The sequence below is a fragment of the Lepisosteus oculatus genome, chromosome 15 (assembly GCF_040954835.1).
Source record: "Lepisosteus oculatus isolate fLepOcu1 chromosome 15, fLepOcu1.hap2, whole genome shotgun sequence".
Classification (NCBI taxonomy): Eukaryota; Metazoa; Chordata; class Actinopteri; order Semionotiformes; family Lepisosteidae; genus Lepisosteus; species Lepisosteus oculatus.
Window position 1 is genome coordinate 28,229,044 of NC_090710.1, and position 18,765 is coordinate 28,247,808.

At 42.6% G+C, this 18,765-nt stretch overlaps 1 protein-coding gene across 1 annotated transcript in view; it reads right to left on the bottom strand.

Annotated features, from left to right (window-relative positions):
- Positions 1 to 129: 129 nt before the first annotated feature.
- Positions 130 to 18,765, bottom strand: part of me3 (malic enzyme 3, NADP(+)-dependent, mitochondrial) — a 63,548-nt gene continuing 44,912 nt past the window's right edge. Inside the window, exons 9-15 of the mRNA XM_006639188.3 lie at positions 9,310 to 9,407; positions 7,607 to 7,720; positions 6,885 to 6,990; positions 5,947 to 6,089; positions 4,923 to 5,096; positions 4,081 to 4,179; positions 130 to 2,637 (exon numbers count right to left, since the gene is read on the bottom strand). Of these exons, the coding sequence (XP_006639251.1) occupies positions 2,476 to 2,637; positions 4,081 to 4,179; positions 4,923 to 5,096; positions 5,947 to 6,089; positions 6,885 to 6,990; positions 7,607 to 7,720; positions 9,310 to 9,407 (896 nt within the window). The 3' untranslated portion in view covers positions 130 to 2,475. The remainder of the gene's footprint in view (positions 2,638 to 4,080; positions 4,180 to 4,922; positions 5,097 to 5,946; positions 6,090 to 6,884; positions 6,991 to 7,606; positions 7,721 to 9,309; positions 9,408 to 18,765) is intronic.

Consider the following 18,765-nt stretch of genomic DNA (forward strand, 5'->3'; position numbering starts at 1 on the left):
TAGGTACTAAAATCAAAATGATCTAGACAGGCTAAACGGCCCCCTCTCAATTGTACTTACAGTTATTGCATAAGTTTGTTTAATCAGTTAAGAGTCTAAAAGATATACTCAAAAAGTCACCTGATTCAGTTTTTGTAACCCTTAGAATTTATTTAAAACTGGCTTTTATAACTCACTGGAATTCTGCAATGACCATGAGAACAACATCAATAAACCCATCAATGATATAACATATTGGAGGCAATGCAAATGTCAATGAAGGAACAGTCAAAATAAATGTCATAAGAACATTTCTAATTGTTTCACAAAAAATGAAGTAGCTTTGTGAATGTCTTCAGTCTCAATAAAGTCACCTCTCCTTTACAATTGTTGTGCAATTCATTAGAAAACATATGATCACTATGGACAGAACTGGGTTCTTTGTAGGTGTTATCACTGAAGTCCCTGAGAGTGCTCTGGACTGCGGCTCAAGATTTCAATGGTAGTCGCTGTACAAGATCAATAGGAACAATATTGACGATTTTTTTTCTGAAAACTAATATACAGCATAAGAACTTCAAATACTCCACTTGCCAGTTCAGGACTGTGCGCTTAGGTTTCTAGATATACAAAGCACTGAAGGGAAACAACTGGCTTAAAGTAATATTGCACCAATAAACATACAGTATAAAACTAATGCATTACAGCATAATGGCTTTGTGATTAATGATAAACATCCGTCTGTCGATGAGAATGAGGTGTTAAATCTTAAAAAGCCATAGGTTCTGTCATCATTTGACAGACCAATAGATACCCATCTTCATTTACTGTGTTTCAAGGCCTCCAATCCTATTCCATTATGTTGATATGTTTAGCACTGGAGATAGCGAACTATATATATATATTATATATATACGCTATACCATTTCCATGAATGACAGCCTGTTTTTGCATTATTCCACGTTGCATTTTGAACACTTCCACCTTTTCGTGGAAGAAGGGATCTGTACACTGCTGTGAAATTATTGATGATATTAAAACAAAAACGGTAAAGGTAGTGCCTGTTTCCACTTGTTACAGCACCAGCTTAGCATTTAGCCGCCATTGCAGACACTGCTGTCGTACCCATGAGCATGGTACTTTGTGTTGGTTCATGTCACACATCTTTATAGGAGTTAACCAGCGTTGCTAATAGCAACCCTGCAATGGACTAGCAGGCCTGCAGGACTGGTCGCAGTTCACTTCATGCTACAGAAAAGGGGACAAGCTCTAGATCTGTGAACCTCTAGGCTCAAGTAGGGACTTACCTACTTCCCTAAACCACCCAATGCATACTTGGGGAGAGCATAGATGAGTATGCATTTTATACTTTTTTTTACCAGGGTTTGTATAAAAAAGAAAACTGAAGAACCCAGCACCAAGGCCAGAGAAACACAAAGGACAACTGAGTTATAGCCCTAAACAATCTGGTCTGACATATGTCCTCAGCCATCAAAGAAAACCCCACCCATGAATCCCAGAACCATCATAATAACTACAAATACCTGCATTACTGCATGGCAGTATTTTCCTCTAAAAACCTTACAAAACAGGGCAATGACCAAGAAACAAGTCAAGCTTACAATGAGACAGACTTTGCTGCAGCATTTAGATGTTGCAGAACACAAACATGTTTGTCCCAGGCACACAAATTGTAGAAAAAGCACACTTATCCCTTTTCAATATTATAAAGAGGTCCATAACTTATTGTGTTGAGAAGTGTATGGTTGGGGTTGTGTGTGTGATTGAGTGGGGTGTTATATGTCGTCCAAAGATGCACATTGGTACTGAATAACTGATCTTAGGAAGAAAATGTAGAGCAATGAAGATAGAGAAACTATAACCCAATGTCAAAGGGTTTGTCTAGCAACAGGAAAGTAGATATCTAGTAGATATCAGAGACTCAGTTCTCTGGACCAGAGCTGTCAGTTCTTTGGGTTAAAGGCCTCTTAGTTAATACAGTCTTGTAAATGACTCTGCACACAAATGCACTCTTGTGTCAAGGCAGCATAAAAATAAGATGTATTACTACAAATGAGAGTCAGGGAATTGTATTTCTCTCCCAGGAGCTACCGGCTATAAACAGTCAAGGGGAGTGTCAGAGCTGTAGTTAGCTGAGGGTAGACATGTTCAATTTTATGCTGATCCCAAACAGGGACAGCGTAATACTTCTGTTTCAAAGAGTAATAAATCAAATACTTGTCATCATAAGCCCCACAGATGCTGTCTGTGGGCTCAGAGTTTGCTTCATAAGGTTACGGATGATCTTAAAAAGAATATCAATATGGATTAAACAAATATATTATAAGCTGCAGCTGCTTGAAAAGTGGCATTGATTTTGCTGCCTCTTGAGCTAACTTGAAGAAGCGAGAGTCAAGGCTATTCTTATAGGTTGTAGGATTCAGGGCTGTGGGAGTAACTTGAGCATTTTCCTATGCACTGCTCTGCCTTAAACACTTAGACATCCTGGACTTGCACAGCCTCCTTGGGCCACGTGTAGGTGTCCAAGGTGAAGGAATCGTAGTCCGGGCTGTAGATGAGGGAACGGACGAAAGCTGCTTTGTCTTTAGGCTCTGGGTACCAGGAAGCGATGTCTTTCTTGTAGGCGTAGTCCACAATCTAGAAAGGAATGGAGTTGTGTTGTCTTTAGGTCCATCAAACATAAAATGGAGGAATGGAACGGTGAGACAGAATGGTTCGCTAATGGCTCGCCACGGTAGGAAAAAGAATCAAAGAACCGGAAAAGCTTGACTACACCAATGCAAAGTCTTATTGTTAAACTGTTTTGTTACCACAAGAGCTGGGACCAACCCCTCACAACATCCCTCCAGCATTTTCTTTCATCAGCCGCTTGAGACAAGGCTGGAGGATCACTAATGCTATACACATCCATGAGAAGAGGAAAATGGAACCAAGTACAGTAATTCTACAGTAGGCCGATAAGTCTGACATGTCAGGTAACAGAAACAACTATATTAACTAAACCAAACAATCACCCACACATAAATAATATTCTAGAAAACAGTAACCTCAGATTTAGAGAAGGCAGGTCTTGCCTAACCGACCTATTAGAGTTCATTCAAAAAGCAACATCAGTAATTGATATGCATGGGGCATTTGTTATGGTATACTTAGATTTTCAAAGATCAAAGTCTTTTGATAAACATCCTCATAAACAATTCTGAAATTGCAAGCGCCAAGCATCCAGGGGAATGAAATTGTATGGATTGAGAATTGGTTATTAAATACTTGGAGTGATGTAACTGGTAGAGTACCCCAGGGACCTGTACTAGGGCCACTGGTCTTCTTCATTTGTATCAAACATTTAGTCTGGAATAGTTAGCAAACTAGATGTAAACTAACTCAAGGGATGTTATGTAAAATTGTGTAGCACACTAGTAAAGCTTTATTTAGAATATTATGTACAATTCTGGTCATCTCATTCTAGAAACTGCTTTGGAATCCCAAGAGTCCCAAGAAATACATGCGAGGGACATTAAGGGAATGTCCTACACTGACAGGCTTTTTAAATCTTGTACAGAGGGAGCCACTTTATTCAAAGTGTTGAGGAAGTACAGGACAAGCCACCCAACCAGCCATGCTGTTGAAGCTCATACTCTTGGCTTCTTTCAAGAAATGGCTGGATGACGTTCTTGGATCAATTAGCTACTAACTACAAAACAGGCTAAAAGGGGTGAATGTCCTCCTCTCCTATGTTCTCAAAAACTAACCTGTAGTTGAGTTATAGGCTTCTACAAAAATGATCAAATTCTTCACAGAAACCATAACGCTAACTAAACTGGTGCATTTCATTAGGTTATTGTTAAGAGACTTTTAAGTTCAAATGATCATGGTAAGATGTAACAGATCCAATTTAATTAAACAGTGAGCAACTGAACTGCAATCAGACTCAAATCAATTTAGTTCTCTTATGTCCTTTAGAAACTGAGTAAGTAAATCATATGGATCCTAGGTGTTGTTTTGTGCTGTCATAAGCTGTATAGATATTATCCCAGTGGCAGAAAAACAAGAGTGTTTGAAGAGCCAAACGGCAGGTTGCACCTTAACAGCGATTTTGAAGGACACCTCCCGAATTGTGCTGAGAGGAGGGTACAGTCTGCCTTCAGCCAGGTGCTCCTCAGTCACCATCTCAGATATGGCCTGTGAAGAGACACACAGAGACATAGGTAGAGAAAGCATGGTGCAGCAGCTTCACTGATGAGCGTCCCTTCTTTGTGTTTCCCTCAAGTGTCAACAGCGATGTTTGGGTTTCTCCACTGTAGGGTGCTGCTTTATTTTAAACATGGGCTTTATTTGAGCCTAATTACAATAATTCCTTACATTTCTGTAGCGTTTTTCTGCACACTCCACTCAAAGCTCTTTACACGTAATGGGGACTCCCCTCCACCACCACCAGTGTGCAGCCCCACCTGGATGATGCGACGGCAGCCATAGTGCGCCAGTACACTCCCCACTCACCAGCTCTCAGTGGGGAAGGGAACAGAGTGATGAAGCCAGTTCAGAGATGGGGATTATTAGAAGGCCAAGACTGGTAAAGGTCAGAGGGAAATTTGGCCAGGACACCTGGGTAACACCCCTACTCTTTTCGAGAAACGCTCTGGGATTTTTAATGACCACAGAGAGTAAGGACCTCGGTTTTACATCTCATCTGAAAGAGGGTGCCTTTATACAGTATAGTGTCCCCGTCAATGTGAGCACCCCCTACTGGTCCCACTAACTCCTCTTCCAGCTGCAGCCTCAGTTTTACCAGGAGTGTCAGTCTTCGCTTTCCTCTGACCATCAAGCACAGAAATCAGGCGGCCACTTTCTGGCACAAGCGCAGTCAGAGAGGGAAACGCAGGCGGCAGCAGACGGAGCTCAGACACCGGCAGCGCAGGAAGTACCTCAGCAGTGGTGAGGAAGATGTCGTCGGAGATGTGGCGCACTCCGCAGGCTATCACGCCCAGCGCCACCCCGGGAAACACATAGGCGTTGTTGCCCTGGCCAGGGAAGAAGGTCCGCCCATTGGGCAGCGTCACCTTATCGAAAGGGCTGCCGCTGGCGAAGATCCCACGGCCCTGGGGAGGAACGAAATGGTACATGAAGATACTCTCCTTTCTTTTTCGGGTTTGAAACCCCGTGAGAATTGCTTCCACAACGAGGGAGAGGTGAGAGAAATCTCTCAACGTCACTACAAGACTCTCACGGCCTCACTGTCTTCTCAAGCTCCTACCATACCTCCCTTCAGGTCCCACAGACACTACAGACAATCCCGTATCTTTGCTGTTCTGTGTTGCTTTAGCTATGTGGAAGTGCATTTAAAACCGAGAACAGGAGGCACTTCTTTATTCAAAGAGCAGAGGAAGCACAGGACTCTGGCTTCCTTCAGCCAATGGCTGGATGACATTCTTGGATCAAATAGACGCTAACTACAAAACAGTTACAGCGGAAATGGCCTCCTCTCCTACGTAACCTTTCTAACATTCTCAAAACCTAACCCGTCGTCGAGCTATAGGTTTCTAGAGAAATGGCCACTTTGATTCATTAGGAAAGCTGCAAACATGCAAAATGGAATTTGAGCTCTACCAGCTGAAGCGCAAAGCGGTATTTAGCGTTTAGCACTGTGTTGTTGAAGTCACCAGCCTTCCCTTACTGTCCCGCGATTCTTTGCTGCCGCCAGGCCATGTGAAGCAGGTCGCACTCACCAGGGCTGGTGCCTGTGTAATGTGCAATTCCAACTGTACTGTCTATACAGCATGGTGAAGGAGACACAAAGTGAAACAAACACGACAAGCACGTGTGGCGAGGGGAATGGCTGTGTTTGAGCAGAGAATCCGATCACTTGTGAATGACAACACTGAGCACGTCCGACCTCCATGCTGAGATGCACGGAGCTGAGCACACTGGGGCTCGGGGGGCGTGGCGTACCTCCGTCAGGCGATAGCACTGCTCGGCCGTGCACTCGGCTTTGCTGGTGGGGTTGCTCAAGGCAAATATTATGGGCCTCTCGTTGAAAGAGGCCATGTCCTTAATGATTTTCTCTGTGAACGCCCCTCCGATGGCAGCAACGCCTGGAAACAAGATCGGGGGTTGTGTTCAGCCGCTGACAGCCGGGCGACGCCATGACAAGACACTCTCCACAATTCCTTTTCACATCCCAATTAGTTTTCAACCCACATTACGATGAAGATGACATTGTGCTTTTAACCACTGCCTGTGAACACAGAGGGTTTACTGCAATGCAATGCACTTGCATCATAAAGTAGTTATTCTGTTACTCGCAAATGATTATGAATTAAAACACACACACAAATTACAACACAATAGCCACCGTCCCCCCAACATCTCCACTCAAGAACATCAGAGAGATTTCACCTGAGCTACAGCAGCAGGCAACAGGCTTCTGAGACAGAGGAAGAATTCCTGGTGAGATTAATAGCTGGTGACATTTGGAAGGTTAGTTTACTCATATGCACAATCAATGCCTGGAGTCTAGGCTCTGTGAAGAGTGTGCTTGCCCATGAACTGTAGTCAGGCTGCTTGGCCTCATGTGGTTAATGCCATCACCTGACAGTGTATAAATTCACTGGACATCACAGACTAGCTAATAGGAACAGGATCATTTTTACTACATAAATCACTGAGCAAGTGCTATTCTTTTCTTACCCAGTTGACTCCTTTCTTAAAAAAAATAATAGGAAAATACAGGCCATTCACCTAGTAGCACCAAACAAGAAATAAAGAGTGTTCTCATTATGTGAAAAGCAGGTGCTTATAAACTGCCACGTAACATAATTCTATTGAACTCTGGATCTAGCCAGACGGTCTTACTAAGCAATGCCCAGCTCTCGCTGTGCCCTGCCTACCTATGACGGCTGTGGGCTTGACGGTCTGCACCACCTCCTCCAGCGTTTTCACGTGGGGGTGATCTTGGGCAAACTCCTCCTTCTCATGGTTCAGGTGTCCTCTGCCCTGCAAATCACAACACCACGCACGTCAGAAACCAGAGGAAGCCAGCAGCTCCTGACCAGTCCTGACCAGGGCGGCCAGCACCTGCTTCGCAGATCAGATCGCCGGTGTGGAGGACCTGCCCTCAACCATCCTCCGCTCCGGAGGACTTTGAGGAATGGCCACAACCTGTCACAGAATAATACCCCCAGAGAGGTACTTTGAAATAAAACACTTACAACAACAAAGGTAAAAAAATGTTCTGGTGGACAATCTGTGGAAATATCTTTCTATAGTTTTGGCTGTGGAGCCTTCCTCACACCTGAAGCCGAAACGCTGTGTTTCCTTTCTTCTTTTTTCAGCACGGCATAAACCTTTACTTGCTGCTTTGCAGCCTACGCATGCTGACGCAGGTCCATACTTGAACCTTCTATAGTTTTGCTCTTTTTCTCACTTGAAAAATAGAACGAAAGAGTACAACATCCAAACACAAAGAGAAGTTTCGGTGCTCCATAAACAGCCACAAGGCTTCTTACTAATTTGCTGAGATGCTCTTTCTAGTAGGTCTATGGAGCATTCACTGTACAGACCCACATGGCAGTGGAAGGGGTGACAGCCCAAGGGCTAGGGACAGGAATACCTTGACAATCAGCCCTTTGGAGTCCACCATCCAGATCTTCTTGACAGCCTCAGCGTGGGAAATCCCTTCCTTGGCCATTGCCATGATAATCAGGTGGGCAATCCCCATGGCAGCCTGCAAACACAAGGGGGCGCTAGATCACACAATGCCGCAAGCCAGAGTGCTATAGAAACGCCTTCATCTTTACTGCATTCCAATTTCTTTTAAACCTGGAGATGATTTTGTGCGTGTATTCATTGCATATATCTTCACACTGAGCCTATATAACCTTAGAAACCATAGTTTGTCAGTGTAGGTTATTGCCTTGAGCTCAGTAAGATCTAATCACTTTTCTCTGGACAGATACCAGAGCTGCAATTTCATTCTGATCTTGTGGTGATCAAAACTGAGCACAAAACTCTAAATGAGGTCCTCCTTGTGTATAGTACCCTTTTAAAACCCCATGATTTACATTCACTTTAATAAAAAGTTATACTTTTTACATATATAAATGATCATTTTTGCATAAGGAAAACAAGAATGATTCCAAATGAAAGGGATTCATTCAGCGAACCTTAACATCTGGATTTCAATTCTAACACTCTTAGCTATGTATCTTAACACTGTTGCCTTTTTTATTGATTTCCCACACTGTCGAAACGTTGAAAAAGATGTGTCAACATAAACGTCTACGTCTTTGTGAGGGGTAGCTAGTTCAATCACGGTTTGAGGGGGTGCTGTGTCAGTGTGCCGTGGCTGCAAAGGAAAAGTAGAAAGAACATAATGTCTCAGCTGCTAGACCTCACACCTGAAAAATGCTTAACAGCCTGTGACTCACACAGATCTTTCAAATAGGTGTGCCCAGGAAAACAGACACACAAAGTTGTAGGTAACAAAGCAGAGCTCCTGACTGACAACGTGAGGAAAACAAGCCAAAAAACACAAAACAAACACAAACAAAACCTAAGCTCCTCTTTAAGCTACTAACATCCATCACTGCTAACACTGCCAGGCAGCAGAGCTGCTTATTGGGAACTCAAGCAACTGAACTCTATCTGAGACTACCTTCAGCATCTTCAAAACTCTAAAAGCTACATATCTGCAATCCAAAAGGTTGTATTTTTTCTTTCAAATTTTCAGTGAGGAGTCAACATTTACTTGTTCCTTAATTTGTCTATGTTTTTACTGCCTCCATGTAACTCTCTGTGCATATCTATATTAAAACTCATCTGCCAGGCATTTGGCCAGTGTTCAAGTGTTTAAGCAATGACCTGTTCAGTTTCCTTTGTACTGTAGCTTCTATAGTGTTTGCTTATCATCCTGTTTTGGGAGCATCTGCAAACAACTGCGACTATTTCACAAACTATGTCAAAATATAGATCATTGAAATAAATCAGGAAAAGCTGTGGTCCTCATACAGATCCTTGTGGTACGCCATGGTCTTCCCGTGTTCATGTGGGTTTCCTCTGGGTCCTCCGGCTTCCTCCCACAGTCCAAAGACATGCTTGGAGGTTAACTGGCTTCTGGGAAAACTGGCCCTGGTGTGAGTGTGTGTGTCTGTTTGCCCAGTGATAGACTGGTGCCCTGTCCAGGGTGTACCCTGCCTTGTGCCCACTACTTACTGGGACAGACTCCAGCTCCCCTGTGACCCTGAATTAGATGAAGCAGTTAGAAAATAGTTGGACGGAGAAAGCCAAGTTAGAAGAGACTACATATGAACTCACCTCTCCAGCCCCCTGGAAGACAAATTTGTGGTCAGAAAGCTTATTCTTGGTGATCTTCAAGGCAGTAAGGAGGCCAGCCACAGCAACAGAGGCTGTTCCTGTGGGAATGAAAGAAGAGCCAAAGAACGGTTTAATAATGCAGATTAATGTAATTTTGGGACAACGCAGGAAAAGGATCACATGGGGAAAAAAAATCACCTAGGAATTCTTCAATTGTGTTTTTCTTCTATTTTGCTATACATGGTAGGTCCTTGTGTCCAGATGTTGCAGAAGGAAGCTTTTACGAAAGTGGCCACCTTCAGTTTCTCAACTTTAAACACTTTTTTTAAAATACTCAGTGTAAACTTAGTTATCAGGGTGATCACTAAGAAGAAGACTAAATGAAGAAGAAGAAGATGAAGGAAGAGGAGGCGAAGGAAGTTCAGGTTTTCAGACTCCCTCACTGAGTAAAAATGTCCTGTGCTCTGTGTCCGAAACATACCGTTCAAGACATACAAACGTGGGCAAGAATGTCTTCAAACTGAAAAGAGTTGCTGGGTACAGGAGATCTAGGCAGGAGAGCAGAGCAGTCCGCAGGGAGTGTTAATTGCCCCTGACCCCACGCAGCAGAGCCCCGAGCTTCTGCTTCAGAACTAACCCTGTTCAGACAGATGCTCACGACCTCCAGGAGAAAAATGTTGATTTTGGAAAGAATCAGGCGGAGGAATCTGAGACACTGAGATAATGATGTGGTTCAATATGAGTGTCTTACATTCATGACATCTTCATGGCTCGATCGACAAATTGAATAATCCCAAAAGAATTTTTTTCCCCCAAGCGAAAAAAATGTCCCAAATACCGCTGCCTCAAACAGCATTAAACATGGATAAATGTTGTATTACAGAAGAAAGATTACACGTACTCTTGAGGCCTCATCTAGAATAAATAGAAGGATACAATTTTGCTCTTCACTGTACAAAAAAGACATTGCAGTTCTGTAATCAGTCAAGAAAAGAATGACTGATACATACCTATACAAAGGCAAGGCCTACTTCAGCAGGCAAAAGACATTTATCTTTATAAAGACTATAAGGGGACATGACTACACTATTTAAAATCCTTAAAGGCACTGACAAAGTAACAATTGACAGGGAAAGATGAACCAGAGGAGACAAGTGGAAACTCTGGTACCGTGCATTTCAAATGGAGAACAGGAGCCACTGTTTTTACTGCTGCAGGTGTCTAGAATAAGCTACCAAGCCATGTTACTGAAGCTGATAATCTTTCAAAAAATGACTGAATGAGATCTTTGATTTAAGCAATTCACTGCTACCATCAACATGAGCCAGATGAACTCCTCCTACTTCTAAACTTACTCATTCTTTTCTAATAGTGAAGGACTGTAAAGAGTTTCCTACTGTTTATTCATATAGCAATAAAAAAAACAACAAATACAGACTACAGTAAATCTGTCTGCAAATAAGAATCAGTGTTTTAAGAGAAATATCACATCAAGATATGTTTTAAGTTGTTTAATAATGTTTGTTAGATCTAGAATGAGCATTGATGTGTAATCACACTGACTTCAGCAGATCCAGAAGTCCTGGAAATAATCAGGTTCAACACCAAAAACAAATGTATTGTGGCTTAAGACATTTAGTTCACAGGGTGAGGATCAAGAATGACTAAATGCAAAAGACAAATGACAAAAGACTATATGCAATGCTGTGCTGTGGACAGAAGATGGCACCAATCTCCCTCCTTTGACAGGACGGGAGTTCACTCTGCTTTCTCAGTCTGGTTTTGTGTTAGAGCACAGACCAGCTCAGCATTTCAAGAAAATCAAAGGGGAGATGCTCCTCAAAATCAAAGAGATGTATCGGCAAGACCAGCATCCATCCATGCTACCAAAGCAATAACAATTTATGGAACATTTACAGACATGTGCCACACGAAACATATCATCATTCGAGTCTCACTGCCTGCTGCTCAGAACTGCTCTCTCACTGTGTCAAAGTCAAAGCGTTAGGACAATTGTCTTCTTTCCAATGTGATAGTTAAGGTCACAAGGAATTTTACCAGTAGCTGGCCTTCAGTACATCGGGGCTCATTAAAAGTTCATGAACTGTACAGACCCACAGTTTCCCTCCAAAGCTATGGGGCAGGTGTGACAAAAAATATCCATCCATCCAGCTCAGGGCCGTGGGGGAGCTGGAGTCCATATTGGAGCCCACGCCACAGTGGGTAGACATGGGACAAGATGCCCATATATACCGCATGGCAGAAAGACACATGGACACAAACACAGATAATTCCCTACAGCAAATGAACCCAGCAGAATGCCTTTGGACTGTAGAAGGGAACTGGAGAACCCACATGAACACAGGAAGAACATGCACACTCTGTGCAGACAGACCTCCAGGCCCACAATGCAGCCCAGCCCCTCAGCGCTGCAGGGCAGCGATGCTAACCACTGTGGGATTGTGCCCCCTCAAAAAAAATATAATTCAGATTGAATTCCACTGATGAAATGGGAAACAGTGTGTATCAGAAATGACTCAGACGGAAATCCTTCTCAGGACACTTCCTGCTCAAAATGTGAGTTTGCCAGTGGCACTAGTGTCCTGCAAGCAAAGCCAAGCTTTTCCAAACAATGGTGGCATTTTCTGTGTGTTTATACTGAGGCTTAAGAAAAGATTTAAACAAATCTTATTTATGTCTTAGGGAAATTGCTATGCTCTTTAATGAGCAGTTTATTCAGCTTCGTTCTTCTTAAAAGGTTTCAGCTCCGGCTCTGAGATTAAACCTCCATTAAAACAAACACAAAGGAAGCGATGGGACATGCAGAAATTAAACCGCAGGACCTCATGCTATCAGGGTAGTGTTCAGATCATCAAAGATAACTGCAGGATGAAGGTCTAGGAAAATGACACAAAGGTTAGGATTCAGGTATTGAAAACAGTAAGCCTGAGTCACAATCAGTAATTTATGGGCATTCATGTATGAATAGGAAAATTACCTTCTTGGTGAAACAGGTGTTGGGCTGCAAAACAAAGATGTGTGTCTGTCTCTACTGTGTGGTGAAAGAACTTTTGAATCTTCAAAGTTTTAATTCTCTCTTGACATCATCTTGCAAATATCAGTGTGAAAAAAGGCTGTGCTTTGCATCACTGACAGTTACATAGCACTGACATTTGAACTGGCAATACAGTTTGATGCGTCAGTAATTTAACATAGCCATCATTCATAAAGAGCACAAACCTACCGCTAAATGGGTTTATGATCCAATAAACAGGCGAAAAAAACCTAATACATTTTCTAGTCAAAGCACTTGCAGTTTTACTTAATTTTACAACTGAAAGCTTGGAATTTGATTATAAGCAGAGATGTCAGTGGCAGAAGAGAACCGGAATAATGTGTTTAAACTGTCTCAGAAGGAATGGAAAGCAATAAAAGAAATAAAATCTCTCAACACAATAAATTCCATTCAGAAGTGCAAAGACATGAGATGAGCAAGCAGTCTGCTACAAGAAAGGCAGTCTGTTCTCAAAACCATGTTCTTTTTATCTTTGCCTCTGCAAGAAAACATTCCCCAAATCCCAAACCCTGTCATTAGCGATCCCAAATCAGTTTGTTTACAGAGCATTGGACACTGTAATCACCTTCACCTTCAACCTTTAGTGGGAACACTCTTTCCTTTTGCTTTCTCAGCATGCAAATTTCCAGTAAAGTATCCCAAGTATGTGCATAAATGCAAGATTACACTTTTACACCTTTTAGCAGAATTCCGGAATGCAGGCTTCTTCCAAGGATTTGGAAAGCAGAACTGAAGTAATGGACCTGAAGCTGTGTTTGTTGATAAGCAGTGACCAAAACATTCCAATTAAAACAAGTAGCTGGATGTTCAGAAATGCCCAGTCCTGCTAAAAAAAACAGTGTGGAAAGCCATAATAAATTATGAAATCTCCTAATATTAAACTCAATTTAAGATCAGGCAGCAAAGGACGACAGAAGTGCTCCAAACTCTACAGAAAAGAAATGTTTTGTAACTCTAAATCCTGTGTTTTGGGAACTGCTCAGTTTTCCTAGATGACATACAGAAAGAAAAAGGCTTATCATGTATATCATCATGTAAGGTTCATGTTCTCTTTGCAGGAGACCAAGCAACAGATATATATATACACTGCAATACAAGGGAATCTAGTTAAGGACCTTCCCACACATAGCAGCCTACTCTTGCTCCAAGGCCTTAGACATTATCTAAAACAGCTCTGGTAAATACTGCACATACCTTTGTGGAAATACAGGCCTCTGTAATTTGCAATACAAATGACTCATATAAAAATGTTCCTCGGCAATCAACCTCCTAGGTTGAGAGGGCACCACAGTCATTACACTATGCTAAACTGGGTTTCGCTTATCCCACGATATAATGAAGGCTCGTTTTTCTCTGTGGGGGGGAGGCAGTTTTTAGAGGGACAGGATTATGAGATTGTCTCTGCGTGCTCCAGAAATCTTGCATACCATGTTTTCAAAAGGTATGTGGTCCAAAGACTGCTGACTGAACATTTTTGTATGAAGAGAATTCTACAGAGCAAATAAGTTGCTCATGGAGTAAGTAACTATACCCATCCAAAACATTAGTGTCAGTATGTGCACCTGTTTCTGTGTTTTTAAAGAAGGTGCCCATTATATAGTATGTTATTATATGTACTGAAAAGTACACTTACTGTACATCTGTACTAAGCAGGGTATATACAGTGTATTTACAGCTGCAACATGTGTCAAGGTTTCCACTGATGTCTGTGAACATACAGGACCACCCAGCCAACAGCTGCTTATGTGGTTCTGTGTGCGATCTAGTTAGTTGTTCAATAAATTATTGTAGCCTGAATTGATGGTGGTTCCTATATCCACCAACCACTGTATGCAAACCTTGATGTTGTCTGAATTGACACATGAGCCATTATCTCCTGGTGCCTTCAGCAACGCAACAACAAACAACGTCTCGTGTGAGGTTGCTTACATCGATCCACATTCTCAGAGCACGCTGAGGAAAAAAAATACCTGGTCTGCTGTTCCTTCACAGACCTCAAGGGTAGCTGTGGTGAAGGTCCGATCTGAAAACTGATTCATTGCCGTTGCAAGGCAAGGCTGGAAGCAATCAGACTCGAGAGAAATGCTAGAAGTGACAGAGTTGGGTTGGTGTGGTTGATTAGGTAGGTTCGGGTGGTGACACCGTTTCGTTATTTGTAAACAAGTTTGTTACATGCGGCATGGGTCAGGCAGCGCATTCCAAATCGGCACTGCTGGTGCACTTAAGTAATCAATACCAGGTGTGCCAGTATTAGCTTGAGCACCAGAATGAAGATGGAACCGCAGATTGGCAGAAATGATGCCCACAGATCGCAGGGGTGTCATTCATTCTTTCATTGCCTCTGCAATGCATAGCATCCTTGTAGGGCCATAGCATCCTTGACCATCCCAGAGCGATGCTGACAGCAGACTGAAGCAGAAAGGCACGAGTGGCCTTTGGCATATACAGATTGAGCAATATTGCTTTGAAAGCTTCATGGGTTGCACGGGTGTTATTATAACAACGGGCAAAGCACAGGAGGCACAACTCTGCCAGCCTAACAGTGTGCTGTGAGGTCATCGCTGACAGCAAGTTGACCCCTCAAGGCGGCGCTAAAGGTTCCCTTGAAAACACACGCTCTGCCATCACAGATGAGACCCGGAAATAGGATTCATCAAAAATGTGTCACCCTACACCAGTATCCAGAGGTCTCTCAATCATGCTGATGTGCAATCTGCGGTCTTGCTTCCTCACTGATAATAAGCTGTGACATAGGGGTGCCTGCATCAGCAACTGGGAGCTCTGAGTGCCCTTCGATAATCAGCATGTGCTTTCCAAAATTAATAAATAGGGGTAAAATGATGTGTTGCATTTTTAAGGGGATGCAGTTTAACACATTTACGTACACATCGCTAAATCATGACTGACAGCTGCCATACATTACCAATCATTGAGGAATCATGACTCAATCAGTTAAAACAACGTGTTTTAACTACATGTCAAACTAAGGCCTGATGCTTAATCCCACAGACCCCGCTCACTTTGGGATCTGACACACAACACTCGTACGGTACATTTTTGCAAAACCACCACTTGGTTTCCTTCTTACGCAAAGTAGGAGGGACACAGTCGACCTTGCTTGCAGTCTTCATCCCGTGGATGTGCAGGAGGCAAAACGGAAAAAGTCAGAAAGCTATAGTAAAGTACCGAGAGCAAGGCTGTCAAACTCCTGTGGATGCATTTTTAGCAAAAGCTTGTCCTGGAGATTGACATTTACAATACAGTAAAATCCATCCACTCACCCACTTATCCATTCATCCATTTTCTAACCTCTTCTTCCAGTTCAGGGTTGCAACCAAAGCCTGTCCTGTCCTGGTATGCAACTGGTGCAAAGCACACAAATACAAACACACACACACACACACACACACAAAACTAAGGCCAATTTTCCCAGAGTCCAGTTCATCTACCAGTATGTGTTTGGACTGTGGGGGGAAACTGGAGCACCTGGAGGAAACCCACACATATAATGCAGATTTACAGTAAGGTTTCAGAACCATTTGGAATTATTCTGCTAGAATCTTTAGATCAGAAAAGCACATTATAATTCACAGGGACTTAAGATTCAGCTCATGTGTAATAAATCATTCTTAAACTTAAACCCTGTGACATGAACAGTGCATCTTTCATCGGTAACACTCATGGGGAACTAATTATCTGTGCTGTTGGAGACTTTTTAATCATTGCGCAACATGAGACTGCCAAAATAATGAGCCTTGAATACATATCTGGCTTGGCTCCCACATCAGTAATTTAGCTGTTATCATTTACATGTCATTTACATCGGAGAGATCGTAGGATCTGTCAATGACTCATAATCGAATAATAAAACAAAATGTGTACTTTATATTTTAAATGAACCATAATTAGTATCTAATCCTGATGTCATTCACATTTCAGTCCTGGAGTCACTCACTCCGAGCTTCAAGCTGGTTTGGACAGCTGTACATTTTTAAACCCAGGCCATGAAGAACTTAATAAACTGGAAAGGGCAGTACCAATGTTGATGAATAACAGCTATTCATTACGGGAAAGCCACAGATGGTGACTGCTTAATCCAATCTTTTTTACTTCGGCCAAGAGGTTTTTTAACCCGGGAATGGACATCTGATCACTCCTCTGCTATGGCCTGTGCTTATCACAAGTTCCACAGAATACAAACACACACAAAATGCTTTTCAGAAAAGCCTTATCAGCTCTACAGATTTCATATCTTATCATGACAGCCTAGTTCTTCTTTGCTAGGCCAAGATATTGAAGTCCGAAGAGGTTCGAGAGAGGAGCTGCCTCAGGGTGTGTTGGCTACAGCTACAGTACTTGATGAATCTTTTCTCTGTCTCCCTCACACCTGAAGAAGTATTTTTTAAAACATTGTATTTTTAAAATAATTGTCAGCGTGGAATTAACCTCTTCTTGCTCTAAGTCTAAGATTGTACACTAAATCTCCAATCTACATTTAAAGACCATTTGTAGCACAGGCTTGTCCTGATGAGTTGCGTTAACAATATAGGTATATCACTCCATCCACCATATTGTCTAACTGCTTCTTCCAATTCAGAGTTGTGGGGGAGCTGGAGCCAGTCCCGACTAGCAACAGGATATTTCTCAATTTCATTTCAATCATTTTTTAATTTAATGGTCTAACGTCACCAGGGGACAGAAAGAGTGTGACACATTTACAACAATAGGGTAGACTTCCGTGACCTTCCCGGCGTGTTGCTGTTGCTGGGTCATTGAGATCCCCACGTAAAGTCCTGATGGGGTTTTTAAACCATCATCTTGGTAAAATGAAGATTTATTATAATATGAGACACAAGGCACTCGCCAAGAAAAATAACCCCCCATGCGCTAATTTCCTGTGAGGCCAGGCCAAACCCGCCATCTACAACACACAGAACAACGAGACCTCAGGAGAATCAGCCCCGACTTCACATGTCCTAAGTTTCTGAAAAGTCGAAGGGTGTTTTGTGTAACGTTGTAAATAGGGAGATGATTTTTCAATGATAAATATTATGCAGGAGGATTCTGGGAAAGTGTCGGTTGCCGTTTTTGTCTTTTTATTTTCATTCTTAGGGGAGAGGAATCTGGAAATTGGGGTGGCGGGTTATATTATAATAACTATATATATAAATAACTATATATATAAATATATTATATTATATAAGTGCATTGTTTGCTGTGAGTGTTCATCAGTAGAGAATGGCTTAGTTAAAACTCGGATCTCTAGCCTCTTATGGGCTAAAACTATAGGCTAAATGAGGCAGGAATCAGTGGCAAGAGGGGAAACACAGTTCCGCACAGTTCTGCTATCTCGCTATGTTTCTCAAGCACTGAGGCATCCTTAGCTAGATCCTAAGCCCCAGCGCTAGATGGTGCCGTTAAGTCGGATCCATTTTATTGAGCCCCACAGTGCAACAGAACAAAACCACTTTCCCTGGACAGTCCCTGGGAAAGTCCGAACGGTCACTGACACATGAGCGTTGGCACACGTCACTGCTGTGGGAATGTCCAAGGGCCCACTCCTGGCCTCCGAACCGCGGCTCTCATCCCACAGAGATGCTGGATTCCAGGGCTTCAGCAGGTGGGCTGCACGGAGCCACAGAAGGCAGTGCACACACTACCCGCACAAGGGCCACACCCAGACCGAAACACTGCCTTTTTTATTTCTGGCCATGGGAGCTTCTCATATACAGGGTCTTGTTTCCACTCTCTAAAGGTGTGAACAGGAGAAACCTTTTTTATTAAGGTTATTTTAATCCAGTTCTAACCAGTCAGACACATTTCATAAAAATCTTCAAATGTTTGCTTTTTTTTGGCTGAAAACTTCTTTTTTATATATAACTTTTTGAACCCAGAATTACAATTGAGCTGTGTTCCGGATGGTCTGATATATTTCATTTGGGGGAAAAATGGGGAGAGTCAAGGTTGTTGTTTTAAAAAAACAAAACGAAGCCAAGTCCAATTTCTAAGTGAGCAAGGAGTTGAAGCCAGCTTGTAAAAGATTCTGAACAGATGGAAAAACACCCCAAAACACGTTGCTGGCTGGAGGAATGTTCTACACGGCTCTCTGAAGGCTCAAACACCCCTGCATTACATCCCACACAGCACAAAGATTCGCCTGACTCATCCTGTGGTCAAGGCGCTGATATGCAGCTAACTTTTTTTCCCAGATAATCCCTGTTTACAAGCCGTGGGGAATAAGAAAAGGAGTCTGAGAGCCAGGAGAGAGGACTCCCCCAGGCACAGACTGACTGTGCAGCTTTGTACGTGCTCTTGCACAGTTCTGCAAGTACTACATGCTAATTTGGTACACTTTTTCTTTTTAGATTTCAGATTTCAAC